At 52.2% G+C, this 22,325-nt stretch overlaps 1 protein-coding gene across 3 annotated transcripts in view; it reads left to right on the forward strand.

Moving 5' to 3' along the window:
• LOC144094022 (paired box protein Pax-6-like) overlaps positions 1-22,325 on the forward strand; it is a 132,222-nt gene that overhangs the window by 90,207 nt on the left and 19,690 nt on the right. For all 3 annotated transcript variants that reach the window (XM_077627867.1, XM_077627865.1, XM_077627866.1), the window contains exon 3: positions 5,694-5,873. In XM_077627867.1, the coding sequence (XP_077483993.1) occupies positions 5,694-5,873 (180 nt within the window). The remainder of the gene's footprint in view (positions 1-5,693; positions 5,874-22,325) is intronic.

A 22,325-nucleotide genomic window follows, 5' to 3' on the forward strand; every position in this document is an offset into this window, starting at 1 on the left:
GATACGTTATATTAACTCTCTCGCAGTGGGCCTATTTCTTTTCAAACCAAAGTTTGCTTCGTCAGAGCGACATCTCAAATCATACAGATGTACGCAATGAACTAAGCGTTGTTGTTGTTTACGTGTGTGCGGATTGGTTGCTAGAAGCAGCTTGTTTTGTTTTGACTTGCAAACACTGCACCTAATTCTATGTAACCGCGCACGTTTGCTGGGTATCTGGCATGACGTCATACGCAATCACTTAATGCAAGCTTAGTTGCATCCAGGCTACATCTACTCACAGGAATGTCCCAGTGAACATTATAAACCTTTGAGTCTTATCCATGATATTGTTATGCAAAGTGAAACTTTGCTGGTATGTGTGAGTTCTTTGTATACGTACAGCGATAGTCGGAAATAAAGCAGACGCATCTTGGTCAGTGAGGAACTAGTCAGGATTTTTAACGTGTAGTCAGAAATTCAAAGGCAAAATTTTGTGGCGACCATTTTTAGATCATTCCTGAACTTCCAAACCTGTCAGACTGCCTCGTATATATATATATATATATATATATATATATATATATATATATATATATATATATATATATATATATATATATATACACCGGGTGTTGCAGCGAACACCTTCAAAAATTTTCGACAGAAGGCTTTCTGTGCTAAAAGAATGGCTTTTGCGGCATAGTATTGCCAATGTTGGCAGACACCAGAAAACCGGTGAATCGTCTTAAGTAGAAAGCTGGATAAATAATTAAATAATTTTTAATAATTAACTTTTTAACTAGTAGTAACACACACACACACACACACACACACACACGCACGCACGCACGCACGCACGCACGCACGCACGCACACACACACACACACACACACACACACACACACACACACACACACACACACACACACACACACACACACACACACACACACACACACACACACACACACACACACACACACACGGCAAGGTGAGTGTTTCAGCTTTTCTTTTACAGACTTCGTTGTTGCTGCATGAGGGTTATAGCAATGCTATAAAAGGGGCTGCTTATATAAATACATACACAGCCCCTTTTATAGCATTTCTATAGCGGCGGTGGCACTCGACTAAACCCCAGAAAGACTAATTGACTGCCCCGCATACATTCATTCCTCCGTTCTCACGGGAGCATCCAAGCGCCGTGTTTCCACAAAGATCGCTCACTGCTGGGCTTTGCCTATTCCGGACACTTGGAGTTTACGATGCTCCAGATAGCATCGTATACGGCCCGGCCGGCTCCCGGGCACTGCAACGGTCAGGCGTTTCTGCGACGACGTTTTGGCGACCAACTCTTAATTAATCCTGCTGCCCGATCCGAGGGGACAGATAACAACGCCGCGAAGAAAAACAAACGCAAATAGGAGAAACCTGCCTCGTTCTATAAAACTCACCTCGGGCTGTATCAGTAGCGCAGGCACGTCAACATGCTACGCGCGCGCACAGAGCCCCTCAGTTCTCCCCGTGTCCCACACAATCACGTACGAACACACGCGCTCTGCGGCTATTCCAAACCTCCCGGGCAAAGAAAGGCAGTGGAGGGGGGTCTGCGTCCATCACAAAAGCGAGGACGGGCGCATTTCCTCGCGGGTCGACCGACGTTGGGCGCGCTCCGCGGTGGCCGGCGCGTCCGATGAGACGGGCGATAGCGGCCCGGGCCGCCACCGCAGCGGCGCCGCGCGGTCGTAAATCGTAGCGCATGCCGCTGCCACGGTGGCAGCAGCCCGATCGCGAGCGGAGCTACCTTCGCCTGTCGCCTTCTGCGTCGCAATTCCTCGCAGGACTCCGGAAGCTATGCGGGGTGAGAGGACTCAGGCAGGGGGGACACATTCCGCAATTCCTGCACTTTCGTAAAAAGCGCGACGGAGTAGCTAGCCAGCGAGAAGCGGCCGATCGCACTGCTGTCGCTTTCTGGCACGTCTTGGGAGCAACTCGGCAGGCCGACCGTCGCGGTTGCTCTCTTATATGACGTGCTTGCGTACGGTGCATTGCACAGAGGCAGCGGCGAAGTCCTGGCGCGAATGCGGCGCGGTTTACAGCAGGCGCGTACGACCACCTTTCGGAGCTGTTGCACCAAACTAGAGGAAGAGTTGCCGAGACGAGTGCCGCATAGCTCCTGCTCGATGCTGCGCCGGTCATCGCCGATATTTCGGAATCGAGGGGAGGGGTTCTAATCGGACGCCACTGGCTGGCGGACGGCTGCATGCTTGTCCGAAAAGGTTCCTGTCGCATCACTCACGTCTTTCGGCGCGGCGGTCGTGGCATGGCTGGAAGCGCTTTCTCCTCCGCCACCACATGCCTCTCTCCGCTGCCCGCACTGGGCTCTCTCGACGCGTCGCGGCAATGCAGGCCCGCGAGCGGGCTGTGTTTGCAGATTGATCGACGTCGTCCGCTTGATTGCGATAGATAGAGCGTCCAGGTATACCCAGTTGTGGTAGTCGTTAATGGCGGGATCTCTCTTCGCGGTGCCCTGCGCCAGCGGCTTCAGGGGCCAACGCAACTGAAACGTGATGCGATTACCTCCAACTGCCTGTCGGAGCTCAGTCCCTCTCCTCGAGACGCGTCGATGTGAGCGACTTTTTGTGGAAAAGCAGCCAAGGTGCACCGATGCGGATGTCGCGGCTTCTGCTCGCGGCCGCCCCACACGAATGTGCATATGCGTGAACGCACATATTTGGGTCCATTACGGTATAAAGAGAGGGTCTGAAACTATTGAAACGCGCTTTTCAGCGGGCTTCCTCGTTGCATCATGAGCACTGCAAGACAGATACTGTTCTTCCTTCTTCAGCTTATTCCATTTTTCAAGGTGTGGTCGCTGTTTCTAGTGGTTGTCCTAAACTCAATGTTGCTGAGCTGTTCTTCACTTCAAGGCGAGACAGGGCCACAAGCGCTTCGGTCGAAGGAAGCTAAACAGTTTTGAACTGTTGCAGACAGAGAGAGAGAGAATGATGTACGGAAAAGCCAGGGAGGTTAACTAGGCGACGCCCGGAATGCTACACCCTACTCGTGGGAAGGGGTAAAAGGGAGAGAGCAAGGTGGATGAGTTTTTCGCGTGTCCGTAGTCAGTAACTGATATGGTCGCTGGGCACACTCTGTAAAAGCAGCTTAAGCTGTGAGGCAATGATGTTTTCCGTGAGGAGAAAAAAAGCCTCCAAATCAACTCAAATTTTGTGAATGAAATTTTGCCGAAGCAGTTCCTGATACATTTATCACCCTGCATAAGTATCTGAGGTCATCGCCAAGATGCATTGCCTAAGATGTAAGAATACTTAAGATACAACAGTGTCCTATAGAAATTCATTGCTTTTTCCAGATCCGAGAAAAAACGGCTGTAAATTGCGCGAAGGCTGAGAAGTAAGCACGAGAAGACATATCGGATATCATTTGTGTTTATCTCGTCTCGCTGGGCAAGCCTATGAGACCCGAGTAATGCGAAGTGTTCAAGGCACACATGGCCCATATTTACCAGAGGAAACGAGGGCGGTGGTAAATCTGGGAATAATGGGCGGCTTCCTCAATCATTACCCTGGTACGTCGTTTCTGCTCGTCGCCTCCTCTCCCGGAAGACGTGGCCTGCACTGCCCCGCGCCAGCAAACGTGGGCGGCTGCAGCCGAGCGGCGCTTGCACGCGGTTCCGGCCTGCCCCGGCACAGAGGCTGGCGCAACTCTTCGCTTCACGGGCTCGTCGCTATGCGCAGCATACCTTTGGCTGCATGCGCATCAAAGGCGCTGGCCGACCGCCAGCGGAAGCGCCCGCAGGGACAGAGACATCAAAATCGGCAGCTCCGCTCGTGGGCCTCCCTGATGCAATCGCCTCCGCGATGGCTCCTCTCTCGGGTGGCGCCACAATGGCTCGCACAGTGATCGCCACGCGCGCGCACAGGAGACGCCGGTGGGTCACCGGCGCAGGCAATGCGTCCACATGGCCGCGCGCGGCAACAATTACGGGGGCGAAAGGAAGGGTAGTGTGGTCGAACGCCTGCCTGACCGTGCTCTGCCCCCCCCCCCCCCCCCCCCCCCCGAAGGCAGCGCTTCTTCTTGGCGCAACTTCGTTAGCGCTGCCCATTCAACGTGCCCGCGCCGCGGAGCGGTCAGAAGCGCGCGCTGGGAAAGACCTCATCTGCATGACAAGCCGCCGCCTCATATGCGTCGTCGTCTCTAGCCGGCAGCAGCGCGTGTTCCGAATGGCGCGCGCTCTGCAGGGGTTATACCCTCCAACCTATCTCTCTCTCTTCTTCCGAGCGTTGCTCTTATCAAGCCCACTGGAGGCGCCGTTGATCTAATTTCTCCCGAGGTGAACTCTTCAGTAGTTTTACTATAAGTCACTTGTTCTTCATTCCGGCTGAGACCGGTTGCACACGGCCCGTTGAAGCAATTGGTGGCGTCCATCGGAGCATAGCATGACGCCGATTTGTGGGGCGCCGCCGCCGGGTACCCAGAGGTGATACAATGGGTACAAGCTTTCCCCTGCCCGATGCTCGGCTTCTTTAGAGTGAAATGCTTGGGAAATGGGTCTTTGACCCCACCTTGAGAAGTCGAAAATACCTTGTCATGGCGCTCTTTGGCCTTAGGTGCTCTCGCGCCATAAAAATTCATCATCATCATCATCACCATCATCATCATCCTTTGTAGAGGCGCTGTGGCAGTCACGGGGATGGCAACACAGTTACTACCGATCACTTGTTCGCATAAGAGGCGCACTGAAGATCCTCGCTGTACAGCCACCTCAACTAAGCACAGCGTTAACGGGAAAAGAGTAGCCAATCAGTGAGGCGTCCTGTTGTGACGTTTCAGACAGCAGAATATGAACAGAGTCTTAGAAGCAGGGCTGGAGATCTTCTGGTTTTCTCTGTTCCTTCGTCTCTGTCTTCGCGTGCTTTCTTACTGTAGGTGCTTCTTTCTTGCGCCTGAATGAATCTACATGGATCAGATTTAAACTGTCACCTCTCTCCCTGAACTGCCGGGTCAACCAAAGTTTACTCTGCCGTTACACGCATGTTGTCTGCGTGGCTAATGCTGCACCGGGCAGAAAACGTGGTGAAAAGCAACTGCTGCGAAGGAAGAAATATATAAAGAGGGCTACAAACAAACAAAAAAATCAACCAAGGCGCACAGAGAGTTGGAGGTAGAAAGGGAAATAATCAAAGAAAAGAAATTAAAGAAGGCGGAATGAAGCTGGAAATATAGCTTGTCTATAATAACAGTATTGACCTGAACATGCTTTCTTTATTCGCATTTACGTGCCGACGAGTGTCACTGTCACTACTGTGTTCTCATTTGTGAACATCCCCGTCGCGCTCTAGTAGTGAATCTGCTATCACCTATTTCATTACTGACGTAAATTTTAGCGCCATACCGAAATTAACGGCACCGATGCACCGCCCATGCATGCAGACATAACTGTAATTCTTGCTTAGCTCAATGACATGGGAGCTTCACTGCGGTTTGATCCGTCTGATAAGCGTACACTTATTCCACTACAGATTATAACTACCTTGTTTTCTCGAATCGTTGCCCTTGAAAAGGAGCCCATTAGACTAGAGTGCGCAATGAGATGCCAGACTGTGCGGGTATGTTTGAAAGTTGTGCGCTTTGTACACCGGTGTGGGTGTACTCCCCTGAGCAGCAGGCGTTTTTCTCTCTCCCGTGGCAGCGTGCACGGCAGGCGTGAACGCGGGACGCTACTACGAGGGCGGCTCGCTGCGGCCGGGCGTCATCGGCGGCAGCAAGCCCAAGGTGGCCACGCCCGTTGTGGTGGCCAAGATCGAGCAGTACAAGCGAGAGAACCCCACCATCTTCGCCTGGGAGATCCGAGAGAGGCTCATCTCCGAAGGTGAGTGGCTGAAATCCTCCCTTCGGGCAACACTTCGTCACTCTAGCCGTCAAAGGAGTTGACGGAGAGGCACCTACAAGCCTAGTCGCCAGATCTCCTCTCAGCTCCGTTTTGTAGAGCACTTATGGCTTCGACGGAGCGTCCACAAGCCGCTTGTGACTCTCACTCCTTCATCTATAATAAAAGCGTGGTGTGAACTTCAAAGCTCCAATTTTGCCGAGGGGTTTAATAAAGCCAATTTCTTCGCGGTCCGGCTTGGATGTTATGCGGGACTGAAGGGGTCAAAACGCGGAGGTTAGGTGACTGCCGTGGACTAACATACAGGAAGAAAGGCTGGAAGAGCGACGTGGATTTAGAGGCGGATTATAAACGCCGTTTCTGTTAGATGACATCCAGGAGCTGTTCACTGGATGCGCTAGGATTTAAATCTGAGGCTGAATTTTGGAAGTGAATTATTTAAAGTCCTCCGGCACTGCATTATAGTTAATCTGTGCACATTCGTACACTGTTGTGCAATATACGGGTAATGGCGTAGTGCCCGTGAGTGCTTAAGAAAGGGCAGTTACGTGCTTCTACGCCTCGGAGCTTGTTTGCACTGCGGTAGAAGATATCGGTGTTCGAGACGGCGTGCCCACAAGCGAACTCGCCGACACCTTTCCAGGAACGCACGCAAGGCTGTGCAGGCCATGGCGGCACCAGTGTTTTATTAGAGCGCCGTCGAAGGCAGCTCCTTAGTCGCTGTTGCTGCGCGGGGGCCAAAGATTAACGTGTTCTCTGATTAAGCCGCAGCCCACGTGAAGGTTCACACTTCCCTGGCCGCAGCGGCGTTGATTGCGGTGCGCTATGCGCTCGACGTTGCGCGCGCCCGCCCCGGCCGTTCAAGGCAAACCCGCGGCACATTTCTCTTTCGGAACCCGCGCGGGGCGTGGCGCCAATCTCGGGAGCAAGCTTGAGCACCTCCGCCATTGATCCTGCTTTTCCCTTTATTCCGCCGCCGATCTCCGGTCCCACGTGTATCGAGCCGTAGGCGAGTAGGAAGGAGGCGTTAGTCCGGGCAGTCTATTAAAGCCGAGGCGCGGACCGGACGGAATGCTCGGAAATCAAGAGCGGGAGGAAAGGGGGGTAGGTCTACTAACATAACAGAGATGTCTCGATGAGCACCAATCGAGCTACATAGAGAGAGTTCATCTCAGCGCTGCACGTACTTTATTCCAAGGGCAGAGCAGGGCGCACAGCAGCAGCGGACGAGAGGGGGAGACAGTAGAGAGGGCAGTCAGGGCGAACTGAGCTGTAGAGTGTTGTATATACATACGTCGTCGCACGCGAGAGATATATCGGTGTTGTGCTGCTCGCGCACGGCGCAGCGCGGCGCCTGGCTCCTTTTTTCCATCCACTCATGGGCGTTAATGAAAGATCGCTATCTGGCTCCTCTCGGCCTTCTTTTGTGCAGGCTCCGTCCGCCGCGTTGAAAGTGCTCGCTCGGGGCGCGCGCACGGCTCGAGCATACAGAGCGGCGAATGCATGGGTGCGCTCGCGGGCTCTAACGAGCGACGACGCCTCCTCCCAAACCCGGCCGGTGCCGCTAATTGGAGCGGCCCCTCCGCACCCGTGTATAGCACGGGTATGTAACCGCGGACGCGCTGTTTGCGTATAGTGTATACGCGCTTCGCTTTCGCTTCGGCGTCACTTTGTTTTTGCGCGCACCCCCCTCTCGGACTTCTCTCTCGCTTTCTCATCCTCCTCTTCTTCTTTTAGCTTGTGTCTTTATAGGCGCAGCGCGTTTTCTCTTCCTGCCCTTTGTGCACGCACCTCGAAAGGCGTCACGAAGCTCGCGTCGATCTTGGTGTTAAACAAAACACCACTGCGGACTTTTTTCTGGACCGAGTTGGCGCGATCGAGCGTATACTGCCTGCTTGTCTTAAATAAAAAAAAAAAGGCTCTGGAGACGCTTAAGACGCCTTAAGAGTGGCGCGAGCAGCTCGGAGCACAACACCGATATATCTCTCGCGTGCGACACGACGTGTATATGTATACGCACTTTACGGCTCACTTCGCCCTGACTGCCCTGAGTGCCATTTTGTCAGTCAGGCAGCAACAACAGTTAAGAGTGGAAGGCTATAGCATTAGATTTCACACCTGTCGCAGCTTGTGTTGCAACTTCTCTGCGTGTCCGTGTCTGTTTCTTTGCAATTGTCGGTCCACAATCCGCCATATGCGGAGTGCTATCAGCAGCTATCCGCTACGCTGTTTGGTTAGATTCTATGGGGCTTAACGTCCCAATGCCACTCGGCCTATGAGCGACGCCTTAGAGAAGGGCGACCGGGGTCGAATCCGCGTACGCTGTGGCGGTCCGACGAAGCCTCATCCCACAAACTTTTGCCCGTAACTGTTCGTGCCATAGCTGCAATCAGACAATGCGTGAAAATCTTTAGGATGCAGTAGCCTGCTCCGTTTACATTTGTCCGCACTTGTATACATGCTTGTTACTCCTTCTTTGAAAATATACAGCGCGGAAAACGGGGACCTTAGGGTAAAAAACACATGACAAGCCCTTCAGCGCTTGTCCTGTGTTTTCTACCCTAAAGTCCCCGTTTTCCGCGCTGTATATTTTCAAATATGTATCACCAACTCGCCCGCCTTGCTATCGTATTGCACTCCTTCTTCCCTATATACAAGCACCGCCCGCGCCTTAAATTCGTCGTGTTCTCTGACAACCAACACTGGAGCTGGAGACTCAAAGACGCAGTGCTCTGCTCGATCGGTAGGCAGTCATACGCCGCTGCAGGGGCAACAACCGTGGGCCACGATTTGAAGCTGTCGACGAGTTCGAAGCCCTCTTCAAAATGAGGCTCCCCCGGCCTCTTTTTCCTTGTTTTTTTCCCCCCCTCCGTGGCTCTCTACACTTTCCTGTCGCGTTCGTGAATGCAGTGGCTGCTTCGATTGCTCAATAACACACACGCGCGCAGAGGGAAGCCCCTTCCGGTGCGTAATACGGCGCCGCGTACGCTCATTGCGTACCTTGCGTACGCGGCAAGCACACACACACACGCTTCGGGCAAACCCTCCTCCGTATACGCACAGGTGCAACCGCGCGCGCGGCATTCCTGAATGAAGCCGTTCGCGACTGCGGCGGCCCTCTCCGTCCGCCGCCCCGCCACCTCCCTTGTCCGTGCAAGCAACGAGCGAGGCGTGGTCGGGACACCGCGGTTTCGCCGTCGCCGAAACCCGTCATTTCGCGGTCGTTCGTTCGACACGCTCCTCGACGTTGGCGGCGTGGCCCGATAACAACGTCGTGTCGCGCTGCACCGCGGTGGCGTACGGCACGAGGACACTGGCTTCGAGGGGAGACTGTTCTCCGGCCCGTTCACGAGGCTGCGAGGGAAGAAGCGGCCTCGAAATTCGTCATTGTCGCGAGGGGGGCTCCTGGAGCTAAGATTGGAGGGGGGGGTGGGGGGGGGGGGGGACTGTCGTTTGCGACCGTTCGCGACAGGGGTGCATGCGCGCAGTGTCCGGTGGCGTGCGCCGCGTCGTCTCAGTTTGAAAAGGCTCGAAGACGAATGAAAGGAGGTGTAGGCGGAAAGAAGGTTGGTAGAGGAGGAGGGGGGAAGGGATAGGTTTAGGCGCGATAGAGACGACTTCGGTTGAAAGCGTGAAATTAAGGGCTGCGGACGAGTGTCGACGTTCGCGCCGCGTCGTTCAATTGCCAGAAGGACTATACTGCGCGGAACACAGAACACACAGAACAAGGAACGCGATCCGATCCGCTCGGTCGAGCAGTCGCCGATGTCATTTCGTCGGCTGTCGTTCCTGCCGGCCCTGGCCACTAGGGGCGCGTCTTTCCGACAATCCGTGCGTGCCTGGGTGTACACCCACGTGTCTTGTCGTGGACTCCGTCCCCTGCTCGGAAAAGAGAGGCAAAGAGAGTGAGTGAGAGAGATGGGCTAAATACCGAGTGCGTGAGCCGTGGCTTGTCCCGTCCCTGCCTACAGAACAAAGCGATCGAAAGTCCCTCTCGGACAGCGCAACTTGCAGGTCCCTGCGGGCGACCTTGCATGACGATCGATTCTTGCTCCGATCGCCACGCTCAACAGAGGTAGAACTCTGTTCATCCGGCGGGTCTGGCACAGAGACAGATAACAGCGAGACAGCGAGAGCACACTCTCTCCTTCTGACCACAGCGCACGCGCGCTGACGGTAGGTGGCTATAGAGCACAGCAACGAGCGAAATGAAAATTACGTCCACATGGATATGCGTACTATACCCTCACAACCCGCAGCTTGTGCACCGCCCGTGCCGACAGATGGCGCATGACGTCGAGACTACAGCGCATGAGAGCATGAACGAGGCCGCAGTCAGCGGGAGAGGGTAAAAAGAGGAGGACAAATAGTTTAGTTACCGATTTCAGTGGCGAGGACACAGGGAGTATGTTAAGGAGAAGCACTGACGTGGAACGCCATGTCCGGCTATCACATCCAGATAAACTTTCTATACCGTGCATAATACATACTGTCGCCGGGTATGGGCATGCACTGTGATATCGCCGCGAGCTCCTGAAGCTCGGTGTAACTATTTGTTGGCACTAAAGTAGTGCTAAGTAGAAGGTGGCAGCGTATCAGAGGCCAAATTCTAGGCGCTCCTCGCGCGTGAGAACGGTGTGATTGTCGGGCACACCGGCACTTTTGCTGGCGTATATACGCCAGGCGGTGGGGATCACGGTTGGCGAAGTGAGTGGTTTCATGCAGTCAGGAAGCATTCCTGTACGTGCCTCCGTAGTTCAATGCCTGACTCTCTGGCGCCAGCCTCCACTCTCGCGCCAACAAGAAAGTTGTGCCTTGCCGTGCTCGAGGTACTCCCAGCAACGTTTGGCGAGACGATGCGCTGGGAAGAGCTGCGAGGCGCGCGAGGGTGCGCGGCCACCGAGGTCAGGCACCGTACAGTATGCACACGAGTGCTCCTGTGGACAGAGCTCGACGTTGGGGACGCTGCAAGGTCACGAGGCCATGTCAGGCGCCATATGACGCCTTTTGCCTCGGGAACCTCAGCAGATGTAATCACGAAATATATGTACTGCAATCCTGCTGAAAAATAAAAATACTACTACTACTACTACTATACTAGTCGGTGGCAATCGTGTTTCGCGTTCCCACGAGCGTCTTTTGCGAATGCCAGTAAGCGCTTCCAACAGGTTACGTGGTGGGAAGTATAGCAATTGTACCGTGTCACCACTCACCTCACTACAGGTTCGCGTGAGATTTTAGAGAAAGGGAAATGACAGTGGCAAGTCTTGAGGCAGGAAAAAAGAAGACCCACTTTGATTTCAATCCAAAGCGGACTCCATGGTACCCCAGCGGACGTCAAGAAGAAATATGCATGGGCACGACGCGTATAGTGCTGCACAGACGTGGTGCTGTTCAGCGTTACGATTCAACAGAGTGCATTAGGAATGTGAACACCGCAGAATGGGTCAGAGAATCAGGTGGAAAGATGAGTTTAGAAAACTTGCTCGGATACACAGCGGCCATGGCTGGCGGCTGCAGGAAAGAGGAAATTGACAATGATATAGGCAGTTATCCTAATGAAGACGGGGCTTGGTCACTGCTGCTGCTGCTGCTGGTGGTGATAGACGTTTTTAAACGTTTCTGCGGTGAACCGCGACACACCGAGCGAAAAAAAGCAGTCGCGGAGGCTCTCCGTAGCGCTCATATTCGCGAGAAGAAGGCTATCGGCGGTTCCAACGCGCACCTAAGTAAGGCCTACATGTATACTACAAGTGCAGATTTCCGTGGCACGCGTGATGATAAGCGAGGACAATCGGGACGTCTGTCCCCGGCCGCCTTTAGCCCCAGTTCTTAGAGAAACACGCGGACATACCCAGCTGGCTACGTAGCCTTTTTCTTTTACATTTATTTTTCCCACCGTTCGCTCGCGGACGTACCTATGTAGCCATAACGCGATGGCTCTTTTCCGCATCGGGAGCGCTGCCATATATCGCTAAAGCCTCTCCCGCTCCCTTAAGAAATGAGAAACTAAATAAATAAGAACAGAGTAAAAAAATTCCGCGTGCGTGTCCCCATATCTGCTAACCTCCGTGTGCGCGCCCATCCTGCTCCATTACGGCGGAGGCCAGGATTGCCCCCCTTTACAAGAAGCAACCGCCACGGTGCTGCAGAGTCCAAGAAGCAGGAAGAAGATTGGCAAAAAAAAAGAAGCGATAAATAAGAGTGAAATAAAAAAGAAAACAGCCACCAAGAAGCCGTTTGGTTCGATGGCCTTAGCGATTGTTCCGAGTATTGCTCAAGCTCGCCTCTTCTCAAGGCCGTACGTATTCCGGGCGAACATACCCGCGGGTTAGAAGAGTACAGCTAATACGAAGGCAGTCCTGGCGCGCACACACGTCGCGCCTGCGTCCAATTTCCGCGGCTCCATATATACCCCCGCGGCGCTCGAGTGTGTGCTACGTAGTACGCATCAGAAGCAGCAGCAGCAGAACCACGGCTTCCACGATAAGCCGAAGGACTCTCGTATGTACGCGCCGAGAATGGAAATGGCCGAGAGACACGGCCTGTATTTATACGTATCTGTCCGCACCTCTCTGCTCGCCCGTATATCGAAGAGTGCTCACCGCGCTCTCCTCTCCTGTGTTTTCCCTCTCTCTTCTTACATGGGTTCATTCGCGCTCTCAGTTCCGCCTTCCTTCGTTCCTTCTCTGAGGTAAGCGAGCCAGCGATCGCGCCTCTTGATGGGCGCGAACAACCCTTGCGCCACTGCGCGCGCGTATATACGGAGGCTGCTACGACTGCGTTAATATGCATGCGCGCGCAGCGCATCGTGATAAACAGATTCCATACCCGGATCACGTGGGACGAGGGCGCGGTTGCCAGCTCTTTTTTTTTTTTTGCCTTCCTTTGTCACCAAATCGCTGTTACGCATCCGCCCTAGGAGAGAGGCCATACATGACATCTCGAGGCCGATATCGAAATCAGGCAACGAATAAATCACCCCGTTTTTTCCGTTATTTCCTTCTTGTGCAGAGCTATAGGGCACTTCGCGGCTCGAAAATCGTATAGTAATGGTTCTAATGAATCATCGCAGATAACGGCGCGCGCTCAGAGTAATCGTCGCGGCGTTTCATTCTTGCTTATGCAAATGCTCCTCTTTTTTCTCTCTCCGGCGTGTATAGGGCGTAGGCGACCGACCGTCTCCCCTATCGCCAGCGGCGCAAATGACGTCTCCGCCGAGCGCGCGTTTCTTTAAGCGCGAAGGCAAGGCCTTTTCGTGAAAATCTGCGTGTCGCGCATATCGTGAGTCGCATAAACGACGACACGAGCTGCGCGCCCTCTGCTTGAGTAACGAAATGAAAAATCGGCGCGAACGGGAGTTCCTGAACGCGCCCTCCTTCTGACTTCCTTTTTTCAATCTCTTATTCCTGCCGTGAAAGCTAGGGAGCGTGTACACCTGCATGGTCGGCAACTCTTGGCACTTTGTAATGACTCCGCTGGTCAGCATACACACGTTCTAGGGCCCGAAGCACCGAAATGTTGCGTGTGATCTCCTCTAAGCCTGCAGCTCGCCCCACATATTGCGCTGTTGACAGGGCCAGTTACGCCAATTATGTGTCGCCCGGCCGGCCGGTGCTGCGACTTCCCGACTGTCGAGTACCCAATCTAACCTAATCTAACCTGTAATAAATGGCGCATTTCCTGGAGAACTAATATTTACAGTAGACTGTACAGGTGCGGCATATATAGACGGGAACGGATAAAGGGCAAATTAACGTGCCTCTTGCGGGGTGGCTGCATCGCCTTCTCTCTGGGATCTTTCAAAGTGGCACGGTGTAGAGCGAGATACTTCCGCCATATACACTTGTGCTCTCAGTTTGCGCTCTCAGGAAAACACAACTACATGGCATCGGTTAGATGGAATTCCCTCCGCAGGGCAGGATACGTTTTGGTTGTTGTTGTTGTCCTTTGTTCGAGTGGCACATACCCACAGTGGGAAATTGGCCAGGGTGCCGAAATGTCATCTTCATTTACTGACCTGGTCAGTGACTGCCATTTGCTTCCTTCTGGCGACTGTATCGATTGGTCTCGCGCACTGCCGTGCTGAAAACACCGGAGGTGATATCTGGCAGCACAGGCGCAAATTATGCACCTGCGAGACGTGACGGCACTTTTGACTGTGTTTTTGGGGCGTTAATCTCAGTGACAGGTGAATATGCCGATGTTCGTGCCGAGGACTTGCCAAAAGTCAGGCCGCCCGCTCACAGTTACAGAATCCCCATTCATCGGCCAGTCCGCACACATGCTCAGGATTCATGCGTGCTGTTGCAGCCGTGAAGTTATCTTTTGCGGCGTCACCTGTATGAGGGACTTGTGCGTGTTTTATGGCAACCATTGTGATGGCACAAATTCCCTGGCTGAAAGTTGACGCCCTCACCTGCTGGCCGTTACAGATTGTGATCCTGGTGAGGATGCGAATAACGCGGCCCTTAGATGGAGTGGTGCACGGTTTCGGCAATGTGCCACCTGTAGTGTTATCCGGGGGCTCCGTCAATAGCTGCGTTATAGACAAGCTGCGTTAGTCGTACCGCCTGTAGGGCCGTGCCGGCGCCAGGAATAATATCACACTTTGGTTGACAAGAGGCCAAGGGCGCGTTTGGTTGACAAGAGGCCAAGGGCGCGGGGTGCCATGCTGTCGCTATATCACCCCATAGCAAGCGCCAATCCGTGTCACGTCCTTGCGTTCGTGTGTGTTGGCGCTTTTTCCTTCCATATCATGCACAAACTAGCCCAGCAAAATTTCTGCTATGCCTCGAGGCAGTACAACCAGTCTAGGCGGTTTCCTTATCCTTCATTTTACTAATCAAGCGCAAACAGGGGTCCGCAAGTTCAACGGAGATAACGTCCACGAGTTGCATGCGGAGCATCCCAGTTTAGCGCGGCTGTTAGTAACTGACAAGCCGCCAATGGACGTTTGCCCCGAGGAGGCTGCTCGCTCTTTGGAAGCGCGCCCGCGAGAAGCCGAGCTGAAGCGCTACGCCGGGCCGTGTGGCCGCCGTACAGACTGTGCGCGACTCGGCGCCGGCGTTCACTCGATGCCGGCCTTCCGGTCGCCGGATGTTTGCCGAGGGTGGTCACCGGTATAGTGTCTCCCAACGTGCGCGAACTCCCAAGACACCGCCCGCTGCCGAAGCTGTCTCGCCGCGAGACATTCCCCCCCCCCCCCCCCCCTCTTTTTTCTTGTCGTTACTTCTTTTTTGTTCTTTCCGCTTCTCTCCTCCTGCGGCGTTTTTCGCTTCTGGCTGCTCCGTTCTTTCTTCACTCCGGCCTCCACCACGGCGCTTCAGTTTCAGCCCCTCAGCTCCGCTTCCTTTCTCTATATGGCAGAAGCACCGCGTTATCGGCAGACGTTCTCGACGCTAGCCGGGCAAACCTGCTTGTCTGGGGTGCGGATCGGCGCCAAATTCGCCAGCCAGTGGACTTTCCATCGCACGATCGGCTTGCAAAGACACGCCTGCTGAAGTGATTAATTGCCCGGGTTTAACGTTAGCGGGTAATCGCGTCTCTTTTTAGTCAGCTGTAATCGTGCGAGGGTTTAAGAAACGAAGTCGGTTTGCTCCGCAGGCGTGCCCGCGCGACCACTGGGAAGCGTTTTCATTTCGCTCATGGCGGAAGCAATTTAAAACTTGGCACCCATTAGAAACTGATTCGCGGAGCGAATCGCTCATCTCGAACACGGACTGCGCGTCACATGACGCGACGTCACCGCTCGATGCGCTTTTGCCCTGCGGGGTTCTGGAAGCGGACATACGGACCTTCACAATGCTATACAGAGAGTTGAATGGCTGCCTGTAGTCCTGTGCTGGTCCGGACCACCCAGTTGACGCAACAGGGATGGTTAATCCATGGAAGGAAAATACGAAGATCTGAGAAAGATCTCCGGCTTGCTTTTTCTAACCGTATATGACAGCGCTATTGTGATTGATATTTGTAATTATTCCTGGTTCTGCCCCTCTTCCAAATATTTCGACAAAAAAAAGGTCAATTCAAGCTAGCATACTTGCTGCGTTAGTTGCAACATCTTAGGCCTTGCCGGCCGCAGTTATAGCTTCACAACATTACACTCGGGTTGTCAAGACGGGAAAGAGAGCTGCAGCATTATTTTGAGTGTATGCTGTCAACAAGCATTTACAGGCGCATCTAATTACATTATGTGCTGGCAACGCGACAGCATTTGAAGCTGGTTACGCCTGTACGTCGATCTTTGCGTCATTCTTTCGTCGATCTGTTTTCGGACCCCTGCACGTCTTTCTGCACACAACCGGATGTCTCTTCGGGTCATCTATAGCTGGTGGTTAGATGTTTCCCCGAAGGCGTTTAGAGATAGCGACATGGACGCAATGAAGATACATACAAACGTATAGGTGTCACGTCCGGTCCTGGAAATTATGTGACCGACGACGCATTTTTTTTTCACGGTATTTTTTTTTTTTTTCAGAAATCCATCTTGTTTCCCCGTCTTGGCATCCCGATTGTGATGATGATGATGTCATTCCTGCGACCGGCTCCGCTAGTGGCGACTCCTTTCGGCCCCTTTCGGCACCGCTACGCCAGCGTCCGATGTCCAGAGTCCTAACCGGAAGTCGTCATTACCTTCGCCTCGAATTCGCCGCGTCGCATTCCGGGAGGCAGGCTTTCTGCGCGCGCACCCGGGCTTCGTCGCGGCGTGGCATGAGCGCACCGCTGCCTGCGCATAATGAGGTCGCACGGGCCGAGCTGGGCGGCTGCGCCGTCCGCCTTCACGCCCGGCAAATCTCTCGGCGTCGCATTCAGCGCGCCTAGCGGGCGGGATGCACGCGCGCCCATAACGAAACGCGACTCGCGCACCATTATGTGCCCGCACACTCTGCCTTCTAGTTTTCGCGCCGGTTTGTTCGTGTACGTTCTACACACGAATACGCCTGTATGGGAGTAAAAAAAAAAAAAATTAGCAAGCTGTGCTCTATCGCTTTGGGCAGTGTGCAGGAAGACAGCTTACTCCACTTTTACTTCTTTTTGTTTGGAGTGTACAGCGCGCTTATGATCACATGTCGACCGCCCACCGCGCTCGCTACGCACTGATAGCCTCTGGTTTAGTCCAAAAGCAACTTTTGAAAAGACCTCGCCATGCGGATGTGAACACTAAATTTTATTGTGGTGCGAGGAAAAATTGATTCCAAACTGTAGCTTACGGCCCGAAAACTGACTGTAAGCGCCGCCTATATGCTAGCACTGAGAATCCCACTTCCTACCCGCGTACCGTTGTTACAGTGCGATAGGTAACGAATACCTATACTCTTAATTCTTTAATGGCAAATTTATAATTAATAATAATAAAAAAAGATGATTTTCTCCATGCTAATGTACGCACATTCAAATGCCAATATGAACATTTTGTTAGCTCCGCCGAAATTTAAGAAATTGGAATGTCTCCAGTTAGCAACTAACAACTAGGATTTGGTCTGTTTTGTGCTGTCAGCCTGACTCAAGTGAACGTCCAAATCGAGGGCTTCGAACCAACTCGAAGGCCCAGTAAGAATTTTTTTTTTATCCAACAAAGATATCTATCTTTTTTTCCGCAACGATTGCCAGAAAACATGAGACAAAGATTTGTCTAGAGCTAGCACCTCCTGCTTCACAGAGCTTCATAACAGTGATGCCCCAAAGATTTTAAGCGCAAAGCGCTCGCTACTGACAACGTGGTGACATCAAGCTTTCTATCCTGAAAGCTCCATGTATTAATGAGCATACGGCGGGCAAGCGATATGTTGTGAATGCCAGACACGGCCCATTAAGGGGTTAGTGAAAGCGTGAACTGAGTAACTGTGCCTCCCTAAAATTTAACTTGTTAGTAAAATTTCTAAAGGCGATCGCAGACTTCGATCCAAGGTGTTCGTATTTGCCGTCACAAAGGCACCACCGCTTCTGCTGAGCAGGAAAAAAACATCTACGAACGCCGAACTGAGTTCAGGGCTCTCAGTCTAGTCAACAGGGACACCTGTATTCGTAAAGTGTAGCAAACACACGCACGCAAACTTGCGAGCGTACATAACCGGATTCATATCTAAAACCTGCGTAACGAAGTGCGCACGCATGTGTACAAATCCCCTGTTGACGGTTTTCACATAGAATGTTACAAGTATATGAGCTGTCGCTGGACAAATCTGCAAGAATAATGCATGGACATAGTGCCGCCGCGGTGGCTCAGGGGTTATGGCATCCGGCTGCTGGTCCGAAAGACGCGGGTTCGATCCCGACCACGGCGGTCCCATTTAGATGGAGGCGTAATGCTAGAGGCCTGTGTACTGTGCGATGTCAGTGCACGTTAAAGAACACCAGGTGGTCGAAATTGTCCGGAACCCCCCACTATACTGTGTTCCTCATAGCCTGGGCCGCTGTGGAACGTTAAACCCCATCAAAACAAGTATGGAATGGGCGTATTCACAAGTTTCTACTATACTAATTCATAGGCAATATGTAGAAATTTCATATATATGCTTACAGAGTTCTCGGCTTCATATAGAGAATGAATGACACGTATCGTCTAAATGTGCTGCCTATTCCTGTGAGGGAAAGGGGAAGGCTTCCATTAATTCTCTTTCACGTCTGCGTCCAGGGCGCCTATAGGCAGCGTACATGCAGGCGTCATACAAGCGCAGTTCGTGCCCGCAACGGACGGTCACGCGAAGACGCGCGCGCCCCTCGGTGACTCGAGATGAGGGTGTCCGTGTCTTTGTCACGCCGAGGGCTTCACGCATGGCGAGCGGTGAAAACGACACCGGCGCAGCGCACAGGGACGCCTGCGTAGGCCTCGCGTCGCCGCCGAGGTGGGCAGCGGCGGACCTCGCATTGTACGCGTCGGCAGCAACCGCGGTCCTTTTCTCAGCAGGAGTTAGCCCCGCTTCTCAGTGTGGGCGGGCCGCGCACCCGCGTCGCAGCTGCATGCTTGGGAGAGCACGGCGCGATTCGCGCCTTTCCGAAAGCGCGGTCTATAAGAGCACTTTTGTGACTATTCGCGAGTGTGCGACGCATTCAGATTCTTGCGAAAGACACGGCAAGACAAGAAAACGCATGCAGGGTGCGCATATAGGTAACGTATACGACGAAAGAAATTTTGGGTTGGCTCAGTGAGTTTAGGGGGATCCTTCAGGACAAAGTAAATGTGTAATAAGGGAGTAATTATAGTGATTAACATCAAGCGCAGACATACGGCTATACGCAAGAAAGCTTTACAATTTTGTATATTTTCTCGCAAACGGTGAAGTTTCTGAGAAAGCTAGCTTTCCTCTGTGCCGCATCCATGGCTGCACTTGGATGGATGCTAATCAGTATAATTACGCCCTTATTACTATGTGTTGCTTTGTAGATATGGTTTTCTGACACTCATACTCCTGTAACAAGGTAGCGGTTTCACTGAAAGAATTACCATTAGCTCTGCCAATTCGTAACAAGGCTGCTGTGTCGAATCGCGGCCGTGGCGGTTGCATTTCGATGAAGGCGGGCAAATACGCGTATTTCCCATCGGTTGTGCGATCTCAGTGCAGCTTAAAAACACCCCAAAGTGGTAGAAATTAATCTTGAGCCCACGACTACATAATAATAATAATAATAATAATAATAATAATAATAATAATAATAATAATAATAATAATAATAATAATAATAATAATAATAATTGCTTTTTGGGGAAAGGAAATGGCGCAGTATCTGTTGTATCTGTCTCATATAACGTTGAACACTTGAAACGCGCCGTAAGGGAAGGGGGAAAGGAGGGAGTGAACTCCGAACACCAGTACGTACGCCTATGTGAAAATAAAAAAGGGAGTAAGCTCCTTTTTACTGCTTTCTGTGTACGAACGTACGGCGTCTCTCATAGCGCAAGTGCACCTTTTTATGTTAAACTCCACAAACCACACCACGATCCGTCATAGTCGAAACAGGCCTTGGCACTGGCGCTGAAGTGAGACCGTGACACTGTTAAAGGCATGCAACACCACCGGCTCAGGTGTACGAAATCGTTGCCGCAGCTTCATAAAAGTTAAAAGAAAAAAACAATCCCGGCGTTGAAATCAACTGCCATCGGCGTCTATGAACCTCTTAGCTCGATGGCCTAGTTGAACAAAGCGAAATGGAATGACGACAGTCACCTGCGAAGCCTCGAACACGCCATCTCGCAATAGCGCGCAGGCGGCTTGTTTATTTGGCTTGAAAGCTCAGTCGGAGAGTTTGGGGGGGGGGGGGGGGGGGGGGGGGGTAATGTTTAATTCTAGTGCAAGTGAGTTGCCTCAATACGCATGCAAGTGAGTTGCCTCAGTACGCATTATTCACAATGAATGAGTAGATACGTTATTCCGGCCACTACTTTATTAGAGTGCTTTCGCGTTGACAGAATATTAATCGTACATTTGCGTCACGTATATAGCCTCGGATCCTCTCTTTTCATAAAAGAGCCGCCCAAGTTCGGAAAATAGTTCTCGCATTTCGCATTAACGTTTAATTAAACTGTCGGCGCAGCGAGCGTATATTTTCTCGTTAATTCACTTCGCGGTATTCATCGCAGACTTATTTCACTTTTTCAGCAATGATTGCCCCGGGCCCCCTTTTTCCAAGCGCATCTTCATGAACGGCGAAATCTGAGGACGGCGTATATACTATAGCTAAGGCGCCCGTGTGCTGTGCGATGTCAGTGCACGTTAAAGATCCCCAGGTGGTAGAAATTATTCCGGAGCCCTCCTCGATACGGCAACTCTTCTTCATTTCTTCTTTCACTCCCTCCTTTATCCCCTCCCTTACGGCGCGATTCAGGTGTCCAACGATTTATGAGACAGATACTGCGCCATTTCCTTTCCCGCAGAACCAATTATTATTATTATTATTATTATTATTATTATTATTATTATTATTATTATTATTATTATTATTATATACTATATTCTGCATATCATGCATTACGTGTGGCGCACGACGTCAAAGCTAGCGCTCTTGTTTGCGCTGCCTACATTCGCGATCAAAAAGTAGTGCGTTCCTTGTGGTGAGAGAAAAGTAGTAAATGCTTCGCCTGCAGGCTTACTACATGATATATTTGTTATGAGCTCGATTAATTGCGCTCATTATTGCTGACGACACGCTGTCGCTTTCTCGCACCTTAGACCACTCGGACACAGAACAAGCGCGGAGTAACACGCCTCCCTTTGTTTTTTTTTTCACGCGGACTACTTTCTCACCTTTCACAGCGTTGCAACTGATGTAACGGGGTACAGCATGCTCAGATAAGGGCGCTGGGGAGGGACTATTTGGAGGGAGCATTTCTTGAAGTCTTTTGTTTCCAAGGAATTGAGGCCAGTGTGGTTATCCTGCGGGAAGTTTATACCTTTATTTACCTCTAAATTTGAGCCTAAAATTTATCTGAAAGAGAAAGCCAGAAAAACAGACACTGCGCATGCGCTGTGGCGAGTGCTCTCGGCAACTTCCTGGTGGATCGGCACAGACGTAGGAGCCGCTTTACTATTTCTCACCTTGAGCAGGGCCGGATATTCCTAAGAGAAAAGGGCCATCAGAATGAGCACCTAGCGATCACCGCGAAATAAAATAAAAATAAGCGAGAGCGCATCACGGAAGAGCGGAGCACAGGGGGCGCATACTGAGCGCGTCGTTCACAGAAAGGGGCGTACTCGAATCGATGACCCGACTCATCGTTTAGCGGCAAAGAGGGTCACGCGGCGGCATCATCGTCCGAGGGGACGAAGGAGCATAGTACGCATGCGTGCGCAGTTCACACGGGCGCCTCCAGCAGTGCGGCGTTCGACGATCGGTAGAACAATGCGCGCACCGCCGACGTCTTTATGGACACACCCGGCACTCCGCGGTCGGTGCAGCGCGCGAGGATCAATTGTCGATGCGCGGCGCGTACACAATCGCCGGGGCTCTTCGCGCGTTGCTATTAAATATATATCGTCCCGAGAATATATACATACCTGTGGCAGCCCGCGCCAGGCCTGGCACAGGCCTCGTATATTACCGCAGGGGCTGTTTTTATGACTGTCCGACGACGAATCTTCAGTGCACGCGCGGCAGCCTGTCGGTTCAGTTCGAAGACGTCCTTTCTTTCTTTCTTTCTTTCTTTCTTTCTTTCTTTCTTTCTTTCTTTCTTTCTTTCTTTCTTTCTTTCTTTCTTTCTTTCTTTCTTTCTTTCTTGTGGAAGAGCGATGCTCGAAGATAGCTCAGTCTCCTCTTCCTTCTCGCAGCCTTTTCGGCTTCCTTCTTTTTTTTTTTTATCGCTACCTCCTTTCGTTTCTGCTGCCTTCTCCTCCTCTCCGTTCGCACGCGAGCATTACAGGGAGGTCGAGTTTAATGTCCTTCAACGAAAACAGTCGCGTCTTCGTTCTTTCTTTAAACTTCTTTCTATCTCTCGAC

The sequence above is a fragment of the Amblyomma americanum genome, chromosome 6 (assembly GCF_052857255.1).
Source record: "Amblyomma americanum isolate KBUSLIRL-KWMA chromosome 6, ASM5285725v1, whole genome shotgun sequence".
NCBI classification, from domain to species: domain Eukaryota; kingdom Metazoa; phylum Arthropoda; class Arachnida; order Ixodida; family Ixodidae; genus Amblyomma; species Amblyomma americanum.